At 45.6% G+C, this 22,512-nt stretch overlaps 1 protein-coding gene across 2 annotated transcripts in view; it reads right to left on the bottom strand.

Annotated features, from left to right (window-relative positions):
- Positions 1-22,512, bottom strand: part of LOC143295334 (spindle and centriole-associated protein 1-like) — a 42,541-nt gene that overhangs the window by 8,855 nt on the left and 11,174 nt on the right. Inside the window, exons 7-14 of one of the 2 annotated variants that reach the window (XM_076606974.1) lie at positions 22,201-22,250; positions 16,263-16,714; positions 12,728-12,897; positions 6,312-6,461; positions 4,991-5,083; positions 3,066-3,158; positions 1,239-1,317; positions 314-448 (exon numbers count right to left, since the gene is read on the bottom strand). In XM_076606974.1, coding sequence (XP_076463089.1) covers positions 314-448; positions 1,239-1,317; positions 3,066-3,158; positions 4,991-5,083; positions 6,312-6,461; positions 12,728-12,897; positions 16,263-16,714; positions 22,201-22,250 — 1,222 coding nt within the window. The remainder of the gene's footprint in view (positions 1-313; positions 449-1,238; positions 1,318-3,065; positions 3,159-4,990; positions 5,084-6,311; positions 6,462-12,727; positions 12,898-16,262; positions 16,715-22,200; positions 22,251-22,512) is intronic. The other variant, XM_076606975.1, reaches the window with a different exon arrangement.

Raw genomic sequence — 22,512 nt, 5'->3', positions numbered from 1 at the left:
CAATTTCTATGAATTTCAGTTCTTGAACAGATATATAAACATTATTTTGATCATTATTTTTTTCTACTGACAGGAGAAACCAGAATGTGCTACAAAGTTCTGCAATGAACAGGACAGACTCAGCAATTTTAGACAAATGTTTTTTTGTTGCTTTTTCCTTTGTTTTTTTTTTTCTTCTTTTTGTTTTCATCATCCTTTAAAAAACAATATATATACAAGCATATCATTTTTCTCTGTACTGCACTGCCTCTTCTGCCTTCATGTCCCCCAAGAACAAAGTACTGACACAAGACATCAGCTCTGTAGAACTCACTTGGCTTGGAGGCTTCAGGCTGGTTGTCGTCTGGCACTCGTGTTTTGCGTACAACAGGGGAGAGAAGCACAGCAGCTGAAGGCTGAGTGACGTGGTCAGGGAGAGCACTGTAATTGTCTTCCCCTGCTTCACTCCCTGCTGACAAAAAAACACTGTAAGTAACTGACGGGCAGCCTTTTTTATGTGGGGTGGTGAGGGTGGGGAGTGGGGGGTCAGAAAAAGACAGACAAAGCTTCTTCTGTTTGTGAAATAAAATCTTGGATCAGAGAGATACCATTAAACAGCAGATGGTACTTTGTCACAAAAATAGTCTTCACACCCATTATTTCAGTACACTCAGCCTCTGTTGACCACACACTAACTGCAGTTTATGACCATAATGTCCTTCATGTATCATCCAGTGGAGTGTTGGTCTTGAGGTGACTCATCGGCCTATGAAGTGAGAGAATCTGAGAGCACTGGTTCAAGTCCCACAGTCACCAGTATTTTCTTCCACTCCACTGGACCTTGAGTGGTGGTCTGGACGCTAGTCATTTGGATGAGATGATAAACTGAGGTCCCGTGTGCAGCATGTATTTGGTGCACTTAAAAGAACCCATGGCAACAAAAGATTTTGTTATGTTATTTTTTTTCAACAAAAGGGTTGTCCCTGGAAAAATTCTGAAGAAAAATCCACTTCAATAGGAAAACAAATAAAATTGCAGGCAAGAAAAAAAAAAGGGGAGGTGGGGGTCGCTCTCATTGTAGCGACACGCTCTCCCTGGGGAGAGCAGCCCGAATCTCACATAGACAAATCTGTTGTGAGAAAAAGGGTAATACAATACAATACAGTACAATACAATGAGGGGCTGGGAATCGCCTTTCTGACCGTTGAATGAGCTTGAGTATAACAACCAACAGAATAACAAAGTCACTGGCCACTCACCAGCAGAAGCTGCCTTCCCAGGGGTGGAGTGGTTTGAACCCTGGGCAGACTGCTGCTGTTTCAGCTCCAGCACTTGAGCCTGCACCCAAGACAGGACCACAGTTAGTTCCTACAGTCTGCAGAAAGACTACACAGTCACCCATCCCACTCTCCACTTGCAAAAAACAACAGCTGAGTGATTGAAGCACTGGGCTTTCAACCTGACAGTCCTGGATTTGAATCCTGGTCATAGCACCTGGTGGGGATTTTCCCCCCCCATTCTCCCAGGTCAACAGATGTGCAGATCTGCTTGTGCTTGAACCCTTTTAACCCTTTCCCTTCCAAAACTGTTATTTTTGCAAAATAATCACCAATCTAAAAATTAAAAAAAAAAAAAAAATCACAAAAATTAAAATCATGCTCAAAAGTATGTAAAAGTATGTGTTTTCCTGGAGGAAAATGAAGGGAGAATATAATTATCATAACTTCAATGTTGACAAGATGAAATAATTCCTAATCAGGGGATGATAACTCAGACTTTTCGAAAAAACAAAACAACAACACACAAAATATTTATACAAAAAAAAACAAAAAAAAAAAGAGAGAAGAAAATTCGTTTGTTTACTTTATGTGTGGAAATGGTGCTTGAATATTAGCAACTGTATTAGACACAACAGTGAAGTGCAGTTATATTGTTTCCTCCACTATCATGTTGTTTTAAATATAAACACTATTCATAAACACTCACATACTCCCATGTACACACCCTCCCACCAAAACATCCATAAAAACCATCACACAATAGTACAACACAAAAGCTCACTGTAAACAATATTTCGGTGTGAAGCTTTCATTTCAAAGGCTTTCATAGTAAATGAAAACCCCAAAATGAAGGTTTTAAGCTAAAATATTAGGTTTTTTCTATAACATCCGGTTGATGTACCTTGTAGCATGTAATGATCACCAAGATAGGCAGAATCACTTCATTTGATCAACAACAACATTACTTTCATTTTCTATCATGTTTTTGAAGTTTGTATTTTAGATGTTTGTGGAAAATCAAACAAAATTCTAGACACCTCTTCCATAACGTACATCCTGGCAGCCATGTTGACATGCTCAATAGCTTTTCATTTCACAAAACGAAAAAAGAAAAAAAGAAAAAAAACCAAAAAAAACAAGCATCAAAATCGAGCCAAAATGTGTTGAGATGCTTTGAATACTCATCAAGGCAGTCTCAATTTGCAATGAAGTAAGCATATACAAATGAGTAGCTGGACAGTTGATAATGCAGTTTCCACTAAACCATGAGTATATCTGCAGAGAATATCTGGAAGAGAAAGGCTTAAGTGCTTGTTAAAGATCTTGTAATCCACATCAACATTTGGTGGATTATAGAAACAAGAACAGCATGCACACAGTATGGCTGCCCACATGGCGAGATGAAAACAGACATGTTTGTAAAAGCCCACCAATACATAGGAGTGAACAAGGGAGTTGCATCACACAAATGCAGAAGAAGAAACACTGGAAGCCTTCAGATCTTGTACTGCATCATGCTACACAACTGACCTTTTTTCTCACTTACTTCACCAGGCTTCCTTGTTCAATCACACTCGTTTTCTTTGCCAGAATTCAGATTCTTTCTCTTGTGTCACAGAAAATGCTGCATTCAAACAGCTTCTCTCTATCACAGAACTTGACCACATAGGTGAAAATAGTGCTCACTTGAATCCCTTTCTCTCTCTACATATAAACATACATATATAACACCATTCTGCTTAACCAATCAGCTTTCAATCCAGCCACTCTTTTTTTTCAGAAACATTCCTACTTGCTGGCATTTACCTGCAAAAGAGCCATTTCTCCTTGTGCCTGCTGGCGATAACGATGAAACTCGTTTGCCATTTTCCCATATTCCTCCTGGGTTACAATCATTTCCTGCAATGAAACATAACACAGTGTGTTTGAGAGGCAAGGATGTGGGTGTTGAAAATTAATGATTCTATATGAGGCTCATAACAGCTCTGAGTGCATAAAGGTAGGTAAAATATAAAAGTTCAGGTTATAGGTCTCAAAGCTTTTTATGGCCTTGGGCAGTTAAATTCATATCCACTGTTTCTGAGGCTCAGCAGAGGAAGGTGGGGCCCAATACTCTCCTTCCAACATTTTCACTTTTCTCGACTGAAGTCAGGTACCCATGCACACCTGCATACAGGTAGACTTGTCTTTAATATTACAGATCGATAGAAAAATAGACACAAAAAAAGTGTTGGAGAGTCAGAAAAATAAATGAAATCTTTTAATTGTAACAGCTGGCAGATGAAAAATCTAGAAAAAATAAAATCAACAAATGGTATCAGACTTTGGTGGTATCATTGTTATTATCATCACTGCCATGAAAATGGTTATACCTGGGGGAAGCTAGCTAAGACAGCACAAGATTGGAGAAAGTGGAGATTATGGCATGAAGAGGACCAAGTTACAAACTGATTATCATCACTGCTATCAATATCATTTCTTCTGCACGGTGGATGACTGGAGCATGGCTGTTTCCCTGGGGAAGCTAGCCAAGACAGCTCAAGACAGACAACAGTAAAGATATCTGGTTGCGGCCTTATGTGCCAGAGGACATAGAGAGGTGTTGCACATCGTCAAGGTATCACTATCAGAGGACAGGAAGAGGTGTTGTGTGTTGTCAAGGTATCACTATCAGAGGACAGGAAGAGGTGTTGTGTGTCGTCAAGGTATCATTATCAGAGGACAGGAAGAGGTGTCTATCATCAAGGTATCACTATCAGAGGACAGGAAGAGGTGTGTATCATCAAGGTATCACTATCAGAGGACAGGAAGAGGTGTGTATCATCAAGGTATCACTATCAGAGGACAGGAAGAGGTGTTGTGTGTTGTCAAGGTATCACTATCAGAGGACAGGAAGAGATGTTGTGTGTTGTCAAGGTATCACTATCAGAGGACAGGAAGAGGTGTTGTGTGTCGTCAAGGTATCACTATCAGAGGACAGGAAGAGGTGTGTATCATCAAGGTATCACTATCAGAGGACAGGAAGAGATGTTGCGTGTTGTCAAGGTATCACTATCAGAAGACAGGAAGAGGTGTGTATCGTCAAGGTATCACTATCAGAGGACAGGAAGAGGTGTTGTGTGTCGTCAAGGTATCATTATCAGAGGACAGGAAGAGGTGTCTATCATCAAGGTATCACTATCAGAGGACAGGAAGAGGTGTGTATCATCAAGGTATCACTATCAGAGGACAGGAAGAGGTGTGTATCATCAAGGTATCACTATCAGAGGACAGGAAGAGGTGTTGTGTGTTGTCAAGGTATCACTATCAGAGGACAGGAAGAGGTGTTGTGTGTCGTCAAGGTATCACTATCAGAGGACAGGAAGAGGTGTTGTGTGTCGTCAAGGTATCACTATCAGAGGACAGGAAGAGGTGTTGTGTGTTGTCAAGGTATCACTATCAGAGGACAGGAAGAGGTGTTGTGTGTCGTCAAGGTATCACTATCAGAGGACAGGAAGAGGTGTTGCGCATCGTCAAGGTATCACTATCAGAGGACAGGAAGAGGTGTGTATCATCAAGGTATCACTATCAGAGGACAGGAAAACGTGTTGTGCATCGTCAAGGTATCGCTATCAGAGGACAGGAAGAGGTGTTGTGTGTCGTCAAGGTATCACTATCAGAGGACTGGAAGAGGTGTTGTGCATCATCAAGGTGTCACTACGATTACTTCCACACAGTGAGTGAGTACTGACCTGAGTGAGGGAGTCAATGGTGACAGTCAGCTGTCGTACGTCCTGGGCTAGTTGTTCTCTCACCATCATTTCTGCTTGCAGACGCAGTTCAGTCTACACGTTCAACCATGGAGGCACATCAACACACACACACACACACAAACGCACATACGTATGCCAACACACACACACACATATACACATGCCAACACACACACACATGCACACACACCAATATGCATATTATAAAAGGATATATGAATCAAGAACTCTCGACACATCAAACCAAAATTATATTCTAATTTGGACTGGAAATGGAAAAGTAAATGAAAATAATTGAATAATTCTGTCACTAAATAAAATTCTTAGTATCTGGTACACATAAGAAAAGCCACAGGTTTCAGACTTAAGTCAAATTTATTTTGTTCCACACAATATGGACTGCTTTCTACATCATTTACATAGCTTAAGAATAGAAAAATTTGCCACCACAACAACTAGAACAACAACAAAGTTATCACCACCACCACAATGAACAACAAATCTATCACCCATCACCACCACCACAACTACAACCAACAGTAACAACAACAAAAATACAATCACAACCACAACAACAAACAGCAACCACTACCTCAACAAATATGTGATGCTTACGCACTCATTCGTACGAACAGACAGGAAAATGCAAACATCAAGTTAAAATTATATAGATTGAATACAAAACTATTGATAGATACATTACTTGCTGACCAAAGGTTGAATGAGATATGAAGTGAAAGATACATGTAACTGACATAACAGTAAAAAGAAGAGGGCACTACAACTTTGTGTGTGGGTCCCTCCTCCTTCCCTTTTTTTTTTGTTTGGTTGTTACTTCTTTTTTCTTTTTCTTCCTTGTGAGCTGTGACTCCCAATTCATTTGTATACACTAGTGGGCTTCATAGGCATGACCATTTTTACCCCTGGCATGTAGTCAGTCACACTCTGTTTTTTTTTGGGGGGTGGGGCGGGGGGGGGGGTGGGGGTGGGGATGAATGCCAGGTATGTCCTTGTTTCCCTTAACCACTGACATGGATTACAGGATCTTTAACGCGCATATTTATCTTCTGCATGTGCATACACATGAAGGGGGTTCAGGCACTAGCAGATCCGCACATCTGTTGACCTGGGAGATCATAAAAATCTCAGTCCTTTACCCACCAGGTACTGTAACCAGGATTCAAACCTGGGACCATCAGATTGAACTGAAAGTCCAATGCTTTAACCACTCAGTTGTTGCGCCTGTCTGTTGCTTGTTTGAATTTTGTACTTAGAGTTCTTGTCTGCTCCAAAGACCCACCTCTTTCATGTAGTGAGTAAGCTTAGTGACAGCAGTGACCAATGACACAGTATATCCTGTGAAAGTCTCACTGGACTGGACCTGCTTGTCAGACCTTCGGCCTGTCCGCTGCTCAAAGTCTGCTATTTCTGCATGCAGGCATTCCAGTACCTGTGTCACAACAACATAAAACATAACACATAGATCACACACATGAAATCATACAAGAACAAGAGTGGTAAAAACTAAAAACTCCAGACTTTGTAAAAATATATATATATATATTTTTTTAAAATCTACCCTTGCAGCATGAGACAAGTCTGACAATATATTATATATTTTATCCTACCTTATTTGACACATACAACTGAAACCTGTGAATAATAAGAGCCAGAAGAAAATGTCTACATGTTATGGTTTGGTTATCTTTGTTGGGCTCCCTCCCTCGAACACATTTACAAACTAAATAAGCACCAACTTATATACACAGGCAGACAAATGAACTGAGAATTTCAGTGAAAAACAGCAACAAACAAACAACAACAAAAAACCACCTTGGGGCAGGCAATGTAATACAATGCAACAGCATCACAAAACAGGATAAAGTCTGAATGTTACTGGCTGTGTGTGTGTGGACACACAGCCAGTGTGACACCGTCTTCTGCCTCCCTACCCGTAACAGGACGTCATGGATGGATCCTCGCTCTGGGCATTGGCATCTCATCAACTTTGTCATCATCAGGAAGAGGGACAGGCAGGACGTACGAGTCACGAGGGCCATGTGCGGCACCGAGTGCTGGACAGACCACCACCTTATCGTCTCCAAGCTTAACCTCCGCATCCAGCCCAAGAGACGGCCTCAGGGCATGAAAGCACCCAAACGCCTGAATGTCAACAAGCTGGAGCTGGGCAACATCAAGCAGAGCTTTGCTGACACCCTGGAGGAACGCCTTGAGTCCACCGTGCTGGACAACCAGAATGTGAAGGCAGCATGGGGCACACTGCATGAGACGGTGTACAACACTGCCATGGAGTGCCTGGGGCCTTCTGCCAGGAAGCACAAAGACTGGTTTGATGAGAACTGCACTGAGATCAAGCAGCTGCTAGAAGACAAACGCCAAGCCTACAGAGCCCACATTGAAGATCCCAAGTCACAGTCAAAGAAAGACATACTGAAGAGCGCACGCAGCACCATCCAGCTGAAGCTGCGGCAGATGCAGGATTCCTGGTTGAACAACAAAGCTGATGAGATCCAGGGCTTTGCAGACAGGAATGACATGAAGAACTTCTATAACGGCCTGAAAGAAGTCTACGGTCCCACCACCTCCGGATCTGCTCCACTCCTCAGTGCTGATGGTTCTACCCTAATCACTGACAAGGACGGAATCCTTGAGAGATGGGCTGAACACTTTGACAGTGTACTGAACCGCCCTTCCACCATCAATGATGAAGCCATCGACCAACTCCCCCAGGTGCCAGTCAGTGAGTCGTTGGATGCCATTCCAACTTTGGAGGAGACCCAGAAAGCTATCCATCTGCTATCCAATAGCAAAGCCCCTGGCTCAGACTCCATTCCAGCTGAGGTCTACAAAGAAGGTGGTATGGCACTGACTGAGAAGCTTCATCAGCTTTTCCAGCTCATCTGGCAGCATGAGGCAGTTCTACATGACTTCAAAGACGCTTCCATCATACACCTGTACAAGCGCAAAGGAAATCGTCAGGCCTGTGACAACCATCGTGGAATATCCCTGCTGTCCGTCGCTGGCAAGACTCTGGCCAGAGTGCTACTCAACCGTCTCATAGCGCACCTTGAGCAAGGTCTCCTACCAGAGAGCCAGTGTGGCTTACGGAAAGAATGCGGGACTATCGACATGGTGTTTGATGCCAGGCAGCTCCAGGAGAAGTGTCAGGAACAGAACGCCAACCTTTACTCCACCTATGTCAATCTGACCAAGGCCTTCAATACTGTTAGCAGAGATGGCCTTTGGAGAATCATGGCGAAGTACGGATGTCCCAGAAAGTTCATCACTATCATACGGCAACTACACGATGGGATGCTGGCCCAAGTCCAAGACAACGGAGAGACTTCAGAACCATTCCCTGTCTCCAACGGAGTCAAGCAAGGGTGTGTTCTTGCCCCCACCCTGTTCAGTCTCATGTTTTCAGCCATGCTGACAGATGCCTTCAGAGACGATGACGTAGGCACTGGCATCAGGTACCACACAGATGGCTCACTCTTCAACCTCAGGAGGCTTCAAGCAAAAACCAAGGTGAGGACAGACACCGTCAACGACTTCCTGTTTGCTGATGACTGCGCTCTCAACGCTGCCTCTGAAGCTGACATGCAACACAGTGTCGACAAGTTCTCTGCTGCCTGTGACAACTTTGGCCTCACAAACGTTGGCCTCACAATCAGCACAAAGAAGACTGAGGTGATGCACCAGCCAGCTCCAGGGAAGCCTTACGTTGAACCAGACATCTTCATCAACGGGCAACGACTGAACGCGGTGGACAAGTTCACATACCTGGCCAGTACACTCTCTCGCACAGTTGTCATCGACGACGAGGTGAATGCCAGACTCGCCAAAGCCAGCGCTGCCTTTGGCAGATTCCATAAGAACGTTTGGAACAGGAGAGGCATCACTCTGGAGACGAAGCTCAAAGTATACAAGGCCATAGTTCTCACCACACTGCTCCATGGATGTGAATCATGGACGGTCTACAAACACCACGCCAAAAAGCTGAACCACTTCCACACCACCAGCCTCAGAAAACTTCTCGGCATAAAGTGGCAAGAGAAGATCCCTGACACAGAGGTGCTCACTCATGCAAACTTGCCCAGCATCTACACCATCTTGATGCAGGCCCAGCTGCGCTGGGCAGGCCATGTAGTTCGCATGCCAGACCACCGGCTCCCCAAGAAACTGCTGTATGGCGAACTCCAACATGGCAAGCGCTCCCATGGAGGCCAAAAGAAGCGCTTCAAAGACACTCTGAAAGCTTCTCTGAAGGCCTTCAACATCAGCCACGACACATGGGAGCTGAATGCAATGGACAGACCAAAGTGGCGTTCAGCTGTCCACATAGGCGCCAAATCCTGCAAGGCCAACAGAATCGCTGCAGCAGAGCAACGCAGACAGGCCAGGAAAAGCAGTGCCAGCAAGTCCCCAACAGCCGCCACCATCCCCTGTCCACACTGCGTCAGAACCTTCCGGGTGCAGATTGGCCTGACCAGTCATCTGCGAACCCACAGAGCACAACCCACCCACTCCCAGGATGACTAGATGGTCCTCGTCGATCCCGACGGACAAACCACAGAGTGTGGATGGCTGTTTATTTGTGTGTGTGTTGTATCAGTGCATGAACTGCGACAGTGGAGTGTGCATAGTCTCATTATGCAAGACTATACACTGTTTTATAATCTTTACTATCATCATTTTCATGCAGATAATTGATGATGTTGATGGCAGTTTCTTCGCATCCGAAGATCACTGGGAAGAAGGTCTAGTCCGGGTGAGGCAAGCCTTCTGATGGCTGTACAGGACAATCTTGGATTTGCATTGTCGGGAACAGCTGGCGCACATGAAGGCTGGCTGGTCGCTGGAGGGGTAAACTTGAGATGATGCCTCCTTTCTCCGCTCACATTTTTCCCTGGCTGTCTGTGTCCTGACCTTTTCAAAATTCCTGACAGCTTTCCTGGTGGAAGTTTTCCAGGCAGATCTGTTTGCTGCCAGTGTCTCCCAGCTGTGGTGGTCAATTTCGTTACGTGACATCTGCTGCTTCAGTTGGTCCTTGTAGCGTCTGCGTGGAGCTCCAACGCTGCGTTTACCTTCACGCGGTTCGCCGTAGAAGACGGCCTTTGGCATTCTGGAGTTGTCCATACGCGCTACATGACCTGCCCAGTGCAGCTGTCAAAGCATCAGCACTGACTCGATGCTTGGGAAATCAGCTTTCTGCAGGACTTTGATGTTGGTGGTATAGTCCTGCCAATTGATGCCCATGATGAAGCGTAGGCATCTCTGGTGGAAACGCTCCAGCAGCTTGATGTGTCTCCTGTAGAGGACCCAAGCTTCAGATCCATACAGCAGGGTACTGATGACGACTGCCCTGTAGACCTGGATTTTGGTCGAGAGTCTTAGGGAGTGGTTTTGCTAAACATGTTTCTGGAGATGACCAAATGAGCTGCTGGATTTGGACAGACGATGGTCCACATCCTTGGAGATTGAGTGAGATGCCCGCTGGCCGCGGCGAACCAACCAGATGTGAGTGAGGCAAGCTGTGTTTAGGCCACCTTTTCTAGGCCTGTCTCCATGTGGAGCAAGCAGCGCTATCCCTAGAGAGGGCTGCTTGGTCGCTCAGAGTGCTGCCGAATGCTGTTGTTGCCTGAAGTCAACAGACAAGCGACCCAATAGTCTGAGCCGCCTACATGCAGAATTGAGACTGCGACTCCCAGTACCATCTAGTACCTGTCGTTTTGCCTCTCCTCCATCGCTGTAGGTCTTTCTTCCCGCCTGCGCTGCGAAGATTTAAAGTGAAGACCAGTGCGCACAAACCAATCCCACTCTTTAGGCCATGCATCCTTCCACAGGGGTCAGCGAGCTAAGACGTCTATGGCAACCACAAGGCTGTAGACTGATTGCCTGTGACAGCTAACGGGCTCTGTCTGCCCGGGTTTTGAAATCAGAGATTTTCCTTCTCTTAGGCAGATTTACAACCAGGGTTGAAGGCTCAGCCCGCCCGCCCAGATATACCACCAGGAACTCGGTCGCGCCATGACATAGCAAACTTAGTGGAAACAGGGGCACTGCGTGAAGGTGTTGCTAAGGGCACAGTAATGTAGGAGAGGCCATTGCAATAACGTTGCTGACTAGCAAGCTAGACAGTGGCTACGCGGTGGTCACTACACCTGGGAAGGAGAGGGTTAGTCACTATCACTTCCCTCAGTGAGCAGGACATCCAGCACCAGACCTCACTACCCCCATGCAGATAATTATCATAGTAATAATGGGCATTTCCAATGCGCTCTACCTCTTTAGCATGAGGGCCCAGAATGATAAAAATGAACACCAAAATGAAAAACAAAGCAAAACAAAGGTTACAAAAACTAAACACAGGACGCTAACCCAGACTTTCAGGCAAATCAAATGGACTGTGTCAATGACAAAGCACACACACACTGTACACACACACTATGCTGAATATAACAAAGATACAGCATAAAATACTGAATAAAGATAACAACACAACAGATCTTACAACAGCCCAAAGGCACGACAATGACATGTAAACGTTGCCTGTCAGTGACCATCACTGCAGTCTGTATCTGTCTCATTGCCTGTCAGTGACCATCACTGCAGTCTGTACCTGTCTCATTGCCTGTCAGTGACCGTCACTTCAGTCTGTACCTGTCTCATTGCCTGTCAGTGACCATCACTGCAGTCTGTACCTGTCTCATTGCCTGTCAGTGACCATCACTGCAGTCTGTACCTGTCTCATTGCCTGTCAGTGACCGTCACTTCAGTCTGTACCTGTCTCATTGCCTGTCAGTGACCATTACTGCAGTCTGTACCTGTCTCATTGCCTGTCAGTGACCATCACTGCAGTCTGTACCTGTCTCATTGCCTGTCAGTGACCGTCACTTCAGTCTGTACCTGTCTCATTGCCTGTCAGTGACCATTACTGCAGTCTGTACCTGTCTCATTGCCTGTCAGTGACCGTCACTTCAGTGTGTACCTGTCTCATTGCCTGTCAGTGACCGTCACTTCAGTGTGTACCTGTCTCATTGCCTGTCAGTGACCGTCACTTCAGTGTGACCGTCACTTCAGTGTGTACCTGTCTCATTGCCTGTCAGTGACCGTCACTTCAGTGTGTACCTGTCTCATTGCCTGTCAGTGACCGTCACTTCAGTGTGTACCTGTCTCATTGCCTGTCAGTGACCGTCACTTCAGTGTGTACCTGTCTCATTGCCTGTCAGTGACCATCACTGCAGTCTGTACCTGTCTCATTGCCTGTCAGTGACCGTCACTTCAGTGTGTACCTGTCTCATTGCCTGTCAGTGACCGTCACTTCAGTCTGTACCTGTCTCATTGCCTGTCAGTGACCGTCACTTCAGTCTGTATCTGTCTCATTGCCTGTCAGTGACCGTCACTTCAGTGTGTACCTGTCTCATTGCCTGTCAGTGACCGTCACTTCAGTCTGTACCTGTCTCATTGCCTGTCAGTGACCGTCACTTCAGTCTGTACCTGTTTCATTGCCTGTCAGTGACCGTCACTTCAGTCTGTACCTGTCTCATGTCAGTGACCATTACTGCAGTGTGTACCTGTCTCATTGCCTGTCAGTGACCATTACTGCAGTCTGTACCTGTCTCACTGCCTGTCAGTGACCATCACTGCAGTCTCTACCTGTCTCATGTCTGTGACTGTCATTGCAGTCTGTACCTGTCTCATGTCGGTCATGGTGAGGGAGGAAGAGTTGCCCTGGGCTGGGGACGGGGGCTGAACTTTTCTCCGTGACTTTTTCACTTTGCCTGTATCGTTGAGAGCCGACCGTATGGGGGTGGGGCGTCCTGTGCTGTCTGCTCTCTCACTGTTGGGAGGTGTCTGCACTCCTGGCAACAATTAACCACCTTCATTTATTTTTGTTGTTTTTCATCTTATATCTGCTGTCAAATCTTGTCTAATTATTCAAGAATTCATTACAGATTTGCTTTTCTTTTAGCCAAATATTGTATTTAACTAGGCAAGAATTGAATACAGATTCAGTAGGTTGTTTTTTTTTCTTGTTTTTTTTGTGTGTGCGAACACTGCCATAATCCAATTTAATTGAACAAGAACTGATAAGAGATTCACTTTGCATATTTCTGCTGTCAAATCAAATAGAATAACACAAGAATTGTTTATGTAATCACTTCTTTTTAACCAAATACTGCTGTCAAATGCCAAATAATTAGGTAACAATTGATTAGAGATTCACTTTTTTGCCTAATAGTAATACTGCTGTTAGACCCCATTCAAGCTGGCTGTACTGACTCATAAATAAACTGGGAGGCTATGGGATAAAAGGCAAGCTACTATCGTGGATCAGAGACTTTCTAAATGGAAGATCACAGTTTGTAAGTGTAAATAGTAGTAAATCATCAAAGGTTAAGGTAACTAGTGGTGTACCACAAGGTAGTGTTCTTGGCCCAACCTTGTTCATATACTTTATAAATGATATGCCTGGTGAGGTAGATTGTAAAGTAAAAATTTTTGCAGATGACACCAAGGCTTACTCTGCCATCCGAAATATAGAAGATAGAGATCACTTACAAATGTATATACATAATCTGGTTAAATGGACAAATACTTGGCTGTTGCAATTTAACAGCGAGAAATGCAAAGTTCTGCACCTTGGAAAGAATAATCCACAGTATCAGTACACGATACAGGAAAAGGGGGTAACTCGAACAATGGATAGTACAACTGCCAAAAAAGATTTAGGGATCACGATGGATCCAGAACTAAGCTTTGAGGCGCATATAAATAATATAGTGAAAAAGGGAAATCAAATTTCTGGTCTTCTTGTGAGAACTATAACTAATAAATCTCCCGAAATTATAATTCCATTGTTCAAAGCTCTGGTTAGACCCATTATTGAATATGGAAACTCAGTATGGTGCCCTTACCTTAAAAAGCACATAAATATGATTGAAGGTGTTCAACGCAGATTTACCAAGTGTATAACTAGTAATACTAATAGTACTTGTGATCTTAGTTATGAGGAGCGCCTGGCTCTTTTTAATATGCCTAGCCTAGAGTTTAGAAGATTAAGAGGTGATCTCACTGAAGTATATAAGATCATTCACAATATTTATGATCCTTGCACCACCTCTTCCTTGTTTACTATGGCTAACTACGATAAAACTCGAGGGCACAACTTCAAAATAAACAAAACTAATTTCCTAACTAACCAGTTCCGCAAGTTCTTTACTAACTGTATCATAAATCTGTGGAATAACCTTTCCTATGACACCATCAATGCACCATCGGTAAACGCCTTCAAAAATCACATTGACAAAAAGTTTAAGGATCATGTATTTTCCACAGAGTTAAATCTTTATTGAGCTGTAGATAAATGTAGTATACACTATGCCAGATTTAAACAAGGGTCTGTTCACAACAAGTGATCCAAAAGCACATATATCGACACTGATTATGAGGGCAAAAGGCTTTTAGCCTATAGCCAAACATTTCTGTGATTCTGTGTATTATGAAAACATGACCCAGCAAGCACAACCCCCAAATCAGAGTATGGTTACTTATATGGTGGGGGTAAAAACAGTTACACATGTAAAAAAGCCAAATCATGGATACAAGCAAACATGGAGGCTGCAGCCTACAAATGAAAAAAAAACAACAACAAACAACCCAAGACAAAACAAAAGAAAAAAGAACAACTGTATGTTTTTTGACTGTGAACTTTTTATCAATGATGATCAAATTGACCATTCAATATGGAGCAACTTTTCCCCCGATCCACCCTCTGCCAATATGGTGGGGTAAAAAAGAATGAAACACCTGGGTGTATATCTTGATCAAACCTTGACTATGAACGACCAAATTTCATTCTTGTGTTGCTCATGTAATTTTCATCTCTGAAGGCTGCCTCAGTCAGACCCTACATAACAGAGAAAAATATGGCTCAGTTGATTTCCTCTTTTGCCCTGTCCAGACTGGATTACTGCAATTCCACTCTTGCAGGTTTACCATCTTCCCCCATCAACATATTACAGAAAATCCAGAACAATGCTGCACAACTGGTTCTCGCCAAAAAGAAATCTGATCATGTTACACCTCTGCTGAATCGGTTACGCTGGCTTCCAACTGAGTCCCACATTCACCATAAGTTAGCAACACTCGCCTTCAAACATTTTGACAAGTCTCTTCCATTGTATCTCTCCTCTGTATTGGAAACATATGAACCGCACATAACATTAAGATCCAGTTCTGAAAAGCTGCTTAAAGTTCCAAGGACTAACCTGAAATGCGCTGGAAATAGGTCTTTCAGAGCCAAGTGTGAAACTCTCTACCTTCATCTCTTAGAAATGCCTCTGATCTGCATTCCTTTAAGTCAAATCTGAAAACTCACCTTTTCCGTAAGCATTTTTGTTCTGGGCGGAATGGTTAAACCAAGGTATGCCTCTCAACAAGTATCTTTATACTAGTATTTTTGTAGTCCTGTTTTAATGCATTGTGTATTTTATGTAGTTTTGGTCTTAGATGTGATAGCATTTTTTCCATCTGGTTATTTTTAATGGGTGTGCACAGGCACACGCGTGCGTGTGCGTGCGTGTGCGCGCGCGCGTGCGTACATGCATGCATGTGTTTGTGAGGGCACAGTGCTCTGGAACGCGTGTGTAAGTGTGTAGGCATGTTAGTATGTCCGAACAGAATTCTATGTTAGAAAATAAGAAATATCTTAATGCTTATGCAATTTTGTTTTTAGTGCAGCTGATATTTAATGACAGCATGTGTGTGTCTGTGTGTCTGTGAGTGAGTGTGTGTGTGTGTGTAAGTCTGTAAGGGAGGGACATCTATATGTGTGTGTGTGTGCGCGCGCGCGCGCGTGCGTGTGTGTGTTCTATGAAATGCATTTTGTTTTAATCTAAGCCTTATTTACTTCATAGCTTTCATAATCTGATTCACCTTTTAAGCGTGCTTTTTCATTCATATGAACACACTGGATATTTTCAATTGTCAGATAGCGGTTGATGTGCTTTTTAAGGCATGTTTATAGTCAACTGGATGATGTAAGGCACTTTGAGCAGCACTGGTGCTGGATATCGCGCCATAGAAAAACTATGTATTATCATTATTATTATCATTGTGTAAAAAAGACCAATTGTCGATCTGTGCAAATGAACATGGAAGTTGTAGCCCCCTAACGCAGAAAGAAAAAGAAAATGTACACAGTGAGTGACACACACACACACACCTGGGGGCTCCAACACCTGCGTGCTGTGAGCGGGACCCTGGCTGTGTGGCCCCAGCTGAAGTCGGGAGGCAGCAGGGTGACCGCTGATGGTGCTGAGGGTGTGGTTGTTGTCGGCCACGCCCTGCCCTGACCCCGCCCCTGCCAGCAAGATTTGCTGCAACTGCTGCAGCCGCTGGACGTCGGCGTGGCTGAGGGAGGCTGCCGTGGGAACTGCGTTGCTGTTGCGGTTCTCCTCCTCCCACACAAACTGCTGGAAGCGCTGCAGGTCCAGCAGGGGCTGAAAGCTGACCGGGTTCCTGTGCTGTCCCTCCCCCACTCCTTCTCCTTCCTCCTCTTCTTCTGAGTCCCCTTCTGAGCTGCCGGACAGATCGTTGAGCGCCGACTGGCTCATCATGGACTCGCTCAGCTTTTCGATTCGGGTTCGAATCTCTGGTGCTGCTGGTAAACTGTTGCTTGAAGCAGAGATGTGTGAAGACGTTAAGTAAACACTTAACAAAACAAAAGCCAGTCATGTGAGGATACACCAATAGGCGAGAAATAAAAACAAAGGATAACCACACATCTCATATAGAAGGAGATTTCAACCAAATTTTAAAGTGCTAACTGAAAAATGCATAAACTAACAAAGCAAACTGAAAAAAAAAAAACAAGAACAAGAATCGACATTCACATGAGTGTAAGCAATCTGACATGAAATGCAACTAATTGTTTTATAATTTCTATACATGGATATAATAAAAAGTTTAATTACCTTGATTTATGAAATATGACAACCTCAGAGTATATAACAACAGCGGCAACAGCAAAATCAGAAAATCCTGCTGGTATGTCAACAGCTCTCACATTCCTGTTGATCCTTCATTCCAGGCAAACATTACAAATAAGGGCACATCGTTAATTAAACCTGTAGCCTTGACCACTGACACGATTCAGACCGTACCCAGGAAAACATTACACAATAAGGACACATCATTAATCAAACCTGAAACCTTGACCACTAACACAATTCAGACTGTACCCAGGAAAACATTACATGCTATGGACCATCACTAATTAAACCTGAAACTTTGACTGCCAACATAATTCAGACTGTACCCAGGAAAACATTAAAAACTACGGACACATCATTAATCAAACCTGAAACCTTGACCACTAACATTATTCAGACTGTACACACCCAAAGTGGGCTCATAGCTGGCCTGCTGAATTCTGCCTGTAAAACATGACGTGATGTCCTTGTGAAAGGAACATACTCTGGAACTTAAATCTCATCTGTCTTATATGTCGGTTAAAATCAAAAGATAACATTCAGAGATGCCAAGCCCTGAACTATTTTTAGGAAGAATTTTTTTGGAACATCTGAGTTTTTTTTTTTTTTAATATTCAGTGTCTCAGTAGCATTGGTGTACATACACTGTTTAGTGACCTGAGCCTCGCGCTGGGACTATAAGGCGAAGGGGCGCGTCCCCTGGGTGGCGGATGGGGGAGCCCTCCCTTTGGGGGTTGCACCAAATGATATGGAATAAGGTGCCGTGGACCCACATAGTCTAAGAGGACAACTCTGATTTCAAACCCGGGCAGATGGAGTCCGTTAGCCTCAGCAGGCAGTCCTTCCAAGAGAAGGAAAACTCCCAAGAGAAAACCCGGCCAACTGTAAACCGTTACCAGAACAGGAGATCACCGAAGATGGCGCCACAGTGGCTGCTCTAAGGGGCGTGATCTAGTCAAAACCGGCTGTGCACGCATTCTATGACACATGGCTACGCAGACAACACTAGACTGATGTGGTGTCGTCTTCCTGGACCATGGCCGGGGGGAGATGGTACCGGGCCCTCAGCCTCAAAGGGGCCCATCCACTACTACCGACCATGGACGCGATGCTTCCCAGACTCTTTGGGGAGAACAGATTGGAGCACATGGGCAAGCAGCACTTCGTATCGTCCACTGGAATGCGGAAGGAGTACAGCGCAAGAAGGTTGAGCTCCAACGGTTTCTGCGTGAAAATGCGATCGATGTATGTTGCATCCAAGAGACTCACCTCAAGAATACTCACTGCTTTTTCATAAGAGGTTACGAGTTGTTCAGACAAGACCGAGAGAACAGACCAAAGGGAGGCCTCATCACCCTGGTATGAAACAACATCCCAGCGGCAGAGACCCAGAGTTCTGGTCAAGCTGATCTCGACACAGAATTCCTGGGAGTCAAGTTGGCGTTGCCAGGCATGTCAGTGACAGTCCTCAATGTCTACTCACCTACAAACCAAATACAGCTCGACTCCATCCTTGTTGACTCTCACAGCTGGATCATCACAGGAGACTTTAACAGCCACTCACCTAGCTGGGGCTACCAAGATCTTAACAAGAAGGGAGATGTGGAAAACTGGGCAATCAGTAACCAGCTGATCCTCATCAACAGTCCAAAAGATCCACCAATGTGCTACTCATGAGCATGGAGGACCACAAGCACTCCTGACCTGGCCTTCGTGACGGACGACATCCATAGCATTGCCCAAAGGGAGGTGTTGCCCCAGCTTGGAGGCAGCGACCACAGGCCAGTGATCATTACAGTACAGAGACATTTTGAAACCCATCCCACCAGGCTCCCAGCAAGCTGGAATTACAAGAAGGCAAACTGGGACCTTTTCAAGCACGAGGCAGACAAGAGGATTTCTGCGCTGACACTGTCACACCAAGACAATGAAAATGCCAAGAATTTTAATAAGGCAGTATTAGACGCGGTGCAGGCAGCTATTCCACGAGGCAAACACAGGAACTACCATCCCTTCTGGACACCTGAGCTCGACACCCTGCACAAGACCCTCAGTGAAGCCAGGGACACGATGGAGAGCTCCCCCACTGACGAAAATGTAGAGACACACAACAGAGCGAAAGCTGCGTTCATAAAGGAAAAGCTGCAAGCAACACGCAAGAGTTGGCAAGACAAGACATCCTCCCTGAACATGGAGACAGACATGCAGGGGCACTGGAAGCTGACAAAGAAACTGAATGATGACAACCCCAGCAGAGGCAAAACCGTCATCGAGCAGGACAACCAGCTGAAAACAGAAAAGGCCGCAGCCAACACCTTTGCGGAACTGTACCGAGAGGAGAGTACAATCCACATGTCCAGACAGCGCATCAAGCAGGTACGAAAGGAAACCACAAAACTTATGACAACAGACCCACATGGCACCGATGACAGCTGTACGAGCGAACCATTAACCATGAAGAAGCTGAAACAAGGCATTCGCAAGCTGAAGCCCAAGAAAGCTCCGGGGCCTGATGGTGTCACTGTCGACATGCTGAAGCACCTGGGACCAGCATCCAGAACAGTGCTGCTTTAGATCTTCAACTACAGCTGGACAGCAGGAGTTGTGCCTTCCATCTGGAAAGAGGCAGAGATCATCCCGATCCCAAAGAAGGGAAAAAACAAGAAGGACCCCCACAGCTACAGACCAATGAGCCTTCTGAGCTGTGTCGGCAAGCTGCTGGAAAGGATGGTCAACCGCTGCCTCACCTTCCTCCTGGAAACACAGAACATCCTTTCACCTACCCAGACCGGCTACAGAAAATTCCGCAACACAGAAGATCAACTAGCCCTCCTTGTCCAGGACATCGAAAACTCTTTTCAGGAGAAGAAGAAGACACTGGCCGTGTTTTTTGACCTGTCGAGAGCGTTTGACAAAGTGTGGAAGGATGGCCTCATCCTGACACTTCTCCAAGCTGGCGTACGTAGCAAGATGTACATGTGGATCCAACACTACCTCTTCAGCATGACCGCAAGGGTCAAACTAGATGGCTTCCACAGCAGAAAGGTCAAGCTACGTGAGGCGGGTGTCCCCCAGGGAGGAGTGCTTTCCCCAACATTGTTTCTGTTGTATATCAACGACATCAGAGACAGCATCACGAAGCACGTCTCCAACAGTCTGCACGCAGACGACCTGGCAGTATGGACATCCGCTGAACACACCAGCATGGCCTCCTACTGGCTTCAGGAAGTCGTCAGCAATATCGCCACATGGACAGAAGACTGGGGTCTTGAGCTCAACACCACAAAAACCAACGCAACACTCTTCTCTCTCTCCACCGCCAACGAGCAAGTCAAGCTGAAGCTCCAGGGACAGATCTTGCCCCAGATGGATATACCAACATTCCTTGGCGTCAAGTTGGACACCCGCCTGACCTGGAGGCCCCAGATTGAGGAGATGGAGAGGAGAGGCATCCGCAAGCTAGCCCTGCTGAAGAAGCTGGCCAGGACGACTTGGGGAGCAGACAGCAGGCTTCTCGCCAGGGTTTACATGGGAGCGGTCAGACCCACCATGGAGTACGCCTCAACCTCGTGGGGAACAGCCTCCAAGACCAACAAGAGCCGGCTCGACAAAGTCCAAAATATGGGACTATGCCTCATACTTGGAGCCATGAGGTCCACGCTGATCCATGACATGGAGAAAACTGCTAACGTTGAGCCCCTGGAGAGAAGACGCGACCTGAAAGTCCTGATGCAGGGAGAGAAGCTCAGAAGACTGCCCTCACACCACCTACACCACAGACTGGAGCAGCCCACCAAGAACCGTCTCAAACGTCAGAGCCTCAACCACCAGTATAAAGCACTCAGAGCACAGCACAGCGATGTTCTGGCGGCAAAAGGGGAGTCTTGCACTGACCTTGCCTTGCCTGACTGGAGGCTTGACCAAGAGATAGAGGCCACCATCAGCCTCAGAGTTCCTGGCATCACCACCAAAGACCAGCAACCAGCTACTCTCAAGATCCTGACTCTGGCCATGATAGAGGAGTCCTACCCAGCCAGCTCCTGGACCCATGTATACACGGACGGATCAGCGGAGGAAGCCACTCACAACGGAGGCAGTGGTGTCTACATCAGATTTCCCGATGGAGAGCACAGCAGCATTGCACTCCCTGGAGGAAAGCTCTGTTCCAATTTCAGAGCAGAATTCCTCTCCTGTGGAAAGCCCCTTGGCAGCATCTCCATCTTCACTGACTCCATGTCCACACTCCAGGCCCTTGACTCCCCTGATCCTGGTCCACTGATCCAGTCCCTTAAGGCCTCCCTCGTAACCCTTACCCAAACAGCCCCAATGACCCTCCAGTGGGTGCCTGCACATGTAGGCCTCCCAGGCAACAAGCGTGCAGACCACTTTGCTAAGGAAGGAAACCAGCTCACACAGCCAACCGTTCCTGCCACGTATGAGAAAGCAAAAACTCTCCTCCGCAGCAAATTCCGAAGAGGCTGGGTCACCCTGAATGGAGACTACCAGGCACACCATGATCCCATCAGGACACTGGAGAGGAGACACCAGACTACCATCTATCGCCTACGCACAGGACACTGCGGCCTCCAAGCACACCTGAAGAGGATTGGAGTGGCAGCCACATCCCTATGTGATTGCAGCCAGGCTGACCAGACCCCATCCCATATTCTCTGAGACTGCCCACTGTATGAGAAGATGCGGCAGCAGTCCTGGCCTGGGGGTGCTGACCTCAACACTAAGCTCTGGGGGACGGTAGCTGATCTTCGCCGGACGTCCGAGTTTGTGGCATCCCTCGGACTTCGACCCTGACTGCGCAGCTGTCGAACGCAAAAGAAAGAAAAGTGACCTGAGAAAAAAGTCATGTCATTTCCTGATTGGTCAAACAAATCAGCTGGAAAGTGTACTCAATCAGTTTCATCACCTAAGACTAGTAGTGTAACTTACCACTCTAAGTCATGCTGAGTTCGTCATCCCAAAACTACCAAGCAGTTTACAAGAAGAAGCAAGGTGGGTGACCTTAGCTAACCCAAAATGAACTTGTCGAAACAGTTTTGACCTTGGTGAACACTGTAATAAACTGCAACCTGTTGTAGCAAAAATATAATGAAATTCGGACTGTTGGCACCACTGAACTATAATACAACAAAGCTACAGAGACAGGCCTCTTACCTTTGCCCACTACCTGGCATAAGCGTCACATTTGGATGCCCTGTGAATTTCTGCACAGAGGAGACAGTATCCATGTTCAGTAATCAGCTTTCTGCTTTAAAAGGAAATGTTCTTCCTAAAATTACGTTTAAAAAACATACTTACCATGACCCACTAGTGCAGACTCCGGCAGGGGTCTGATTCCTGTCCTGTGCAAACTACTACCCGCCTATGCGGAGAAAACAAAAGTAGCTACGGTCGATAACCTCCCAAAGTAGGTTACCTCACCTGTGTATCCCTGACTAGCACTCTCTTAAATATCATGTATAAAGA

The sequence above is a fragment of the Babylonia areolata genome, chromosome 20 (assembly GCF_041734735.1).
Source record: "Babylonia areolata isolate BAREFJ2019XMU chromosome 20, ASM4173473v1, whole genome shotgun sequence".
Taxonomy (NCBI): Eukaryota; Metazoa; Mollusca; class Gastropoda; order Neogastropoda; family Buccinidae; genus Babylonia; species Babylonia areolata.
Note: the sequence above shows the minus strand (reverse complement) of the source record. Positions and strands in the feature narration are given on the sequence as shown.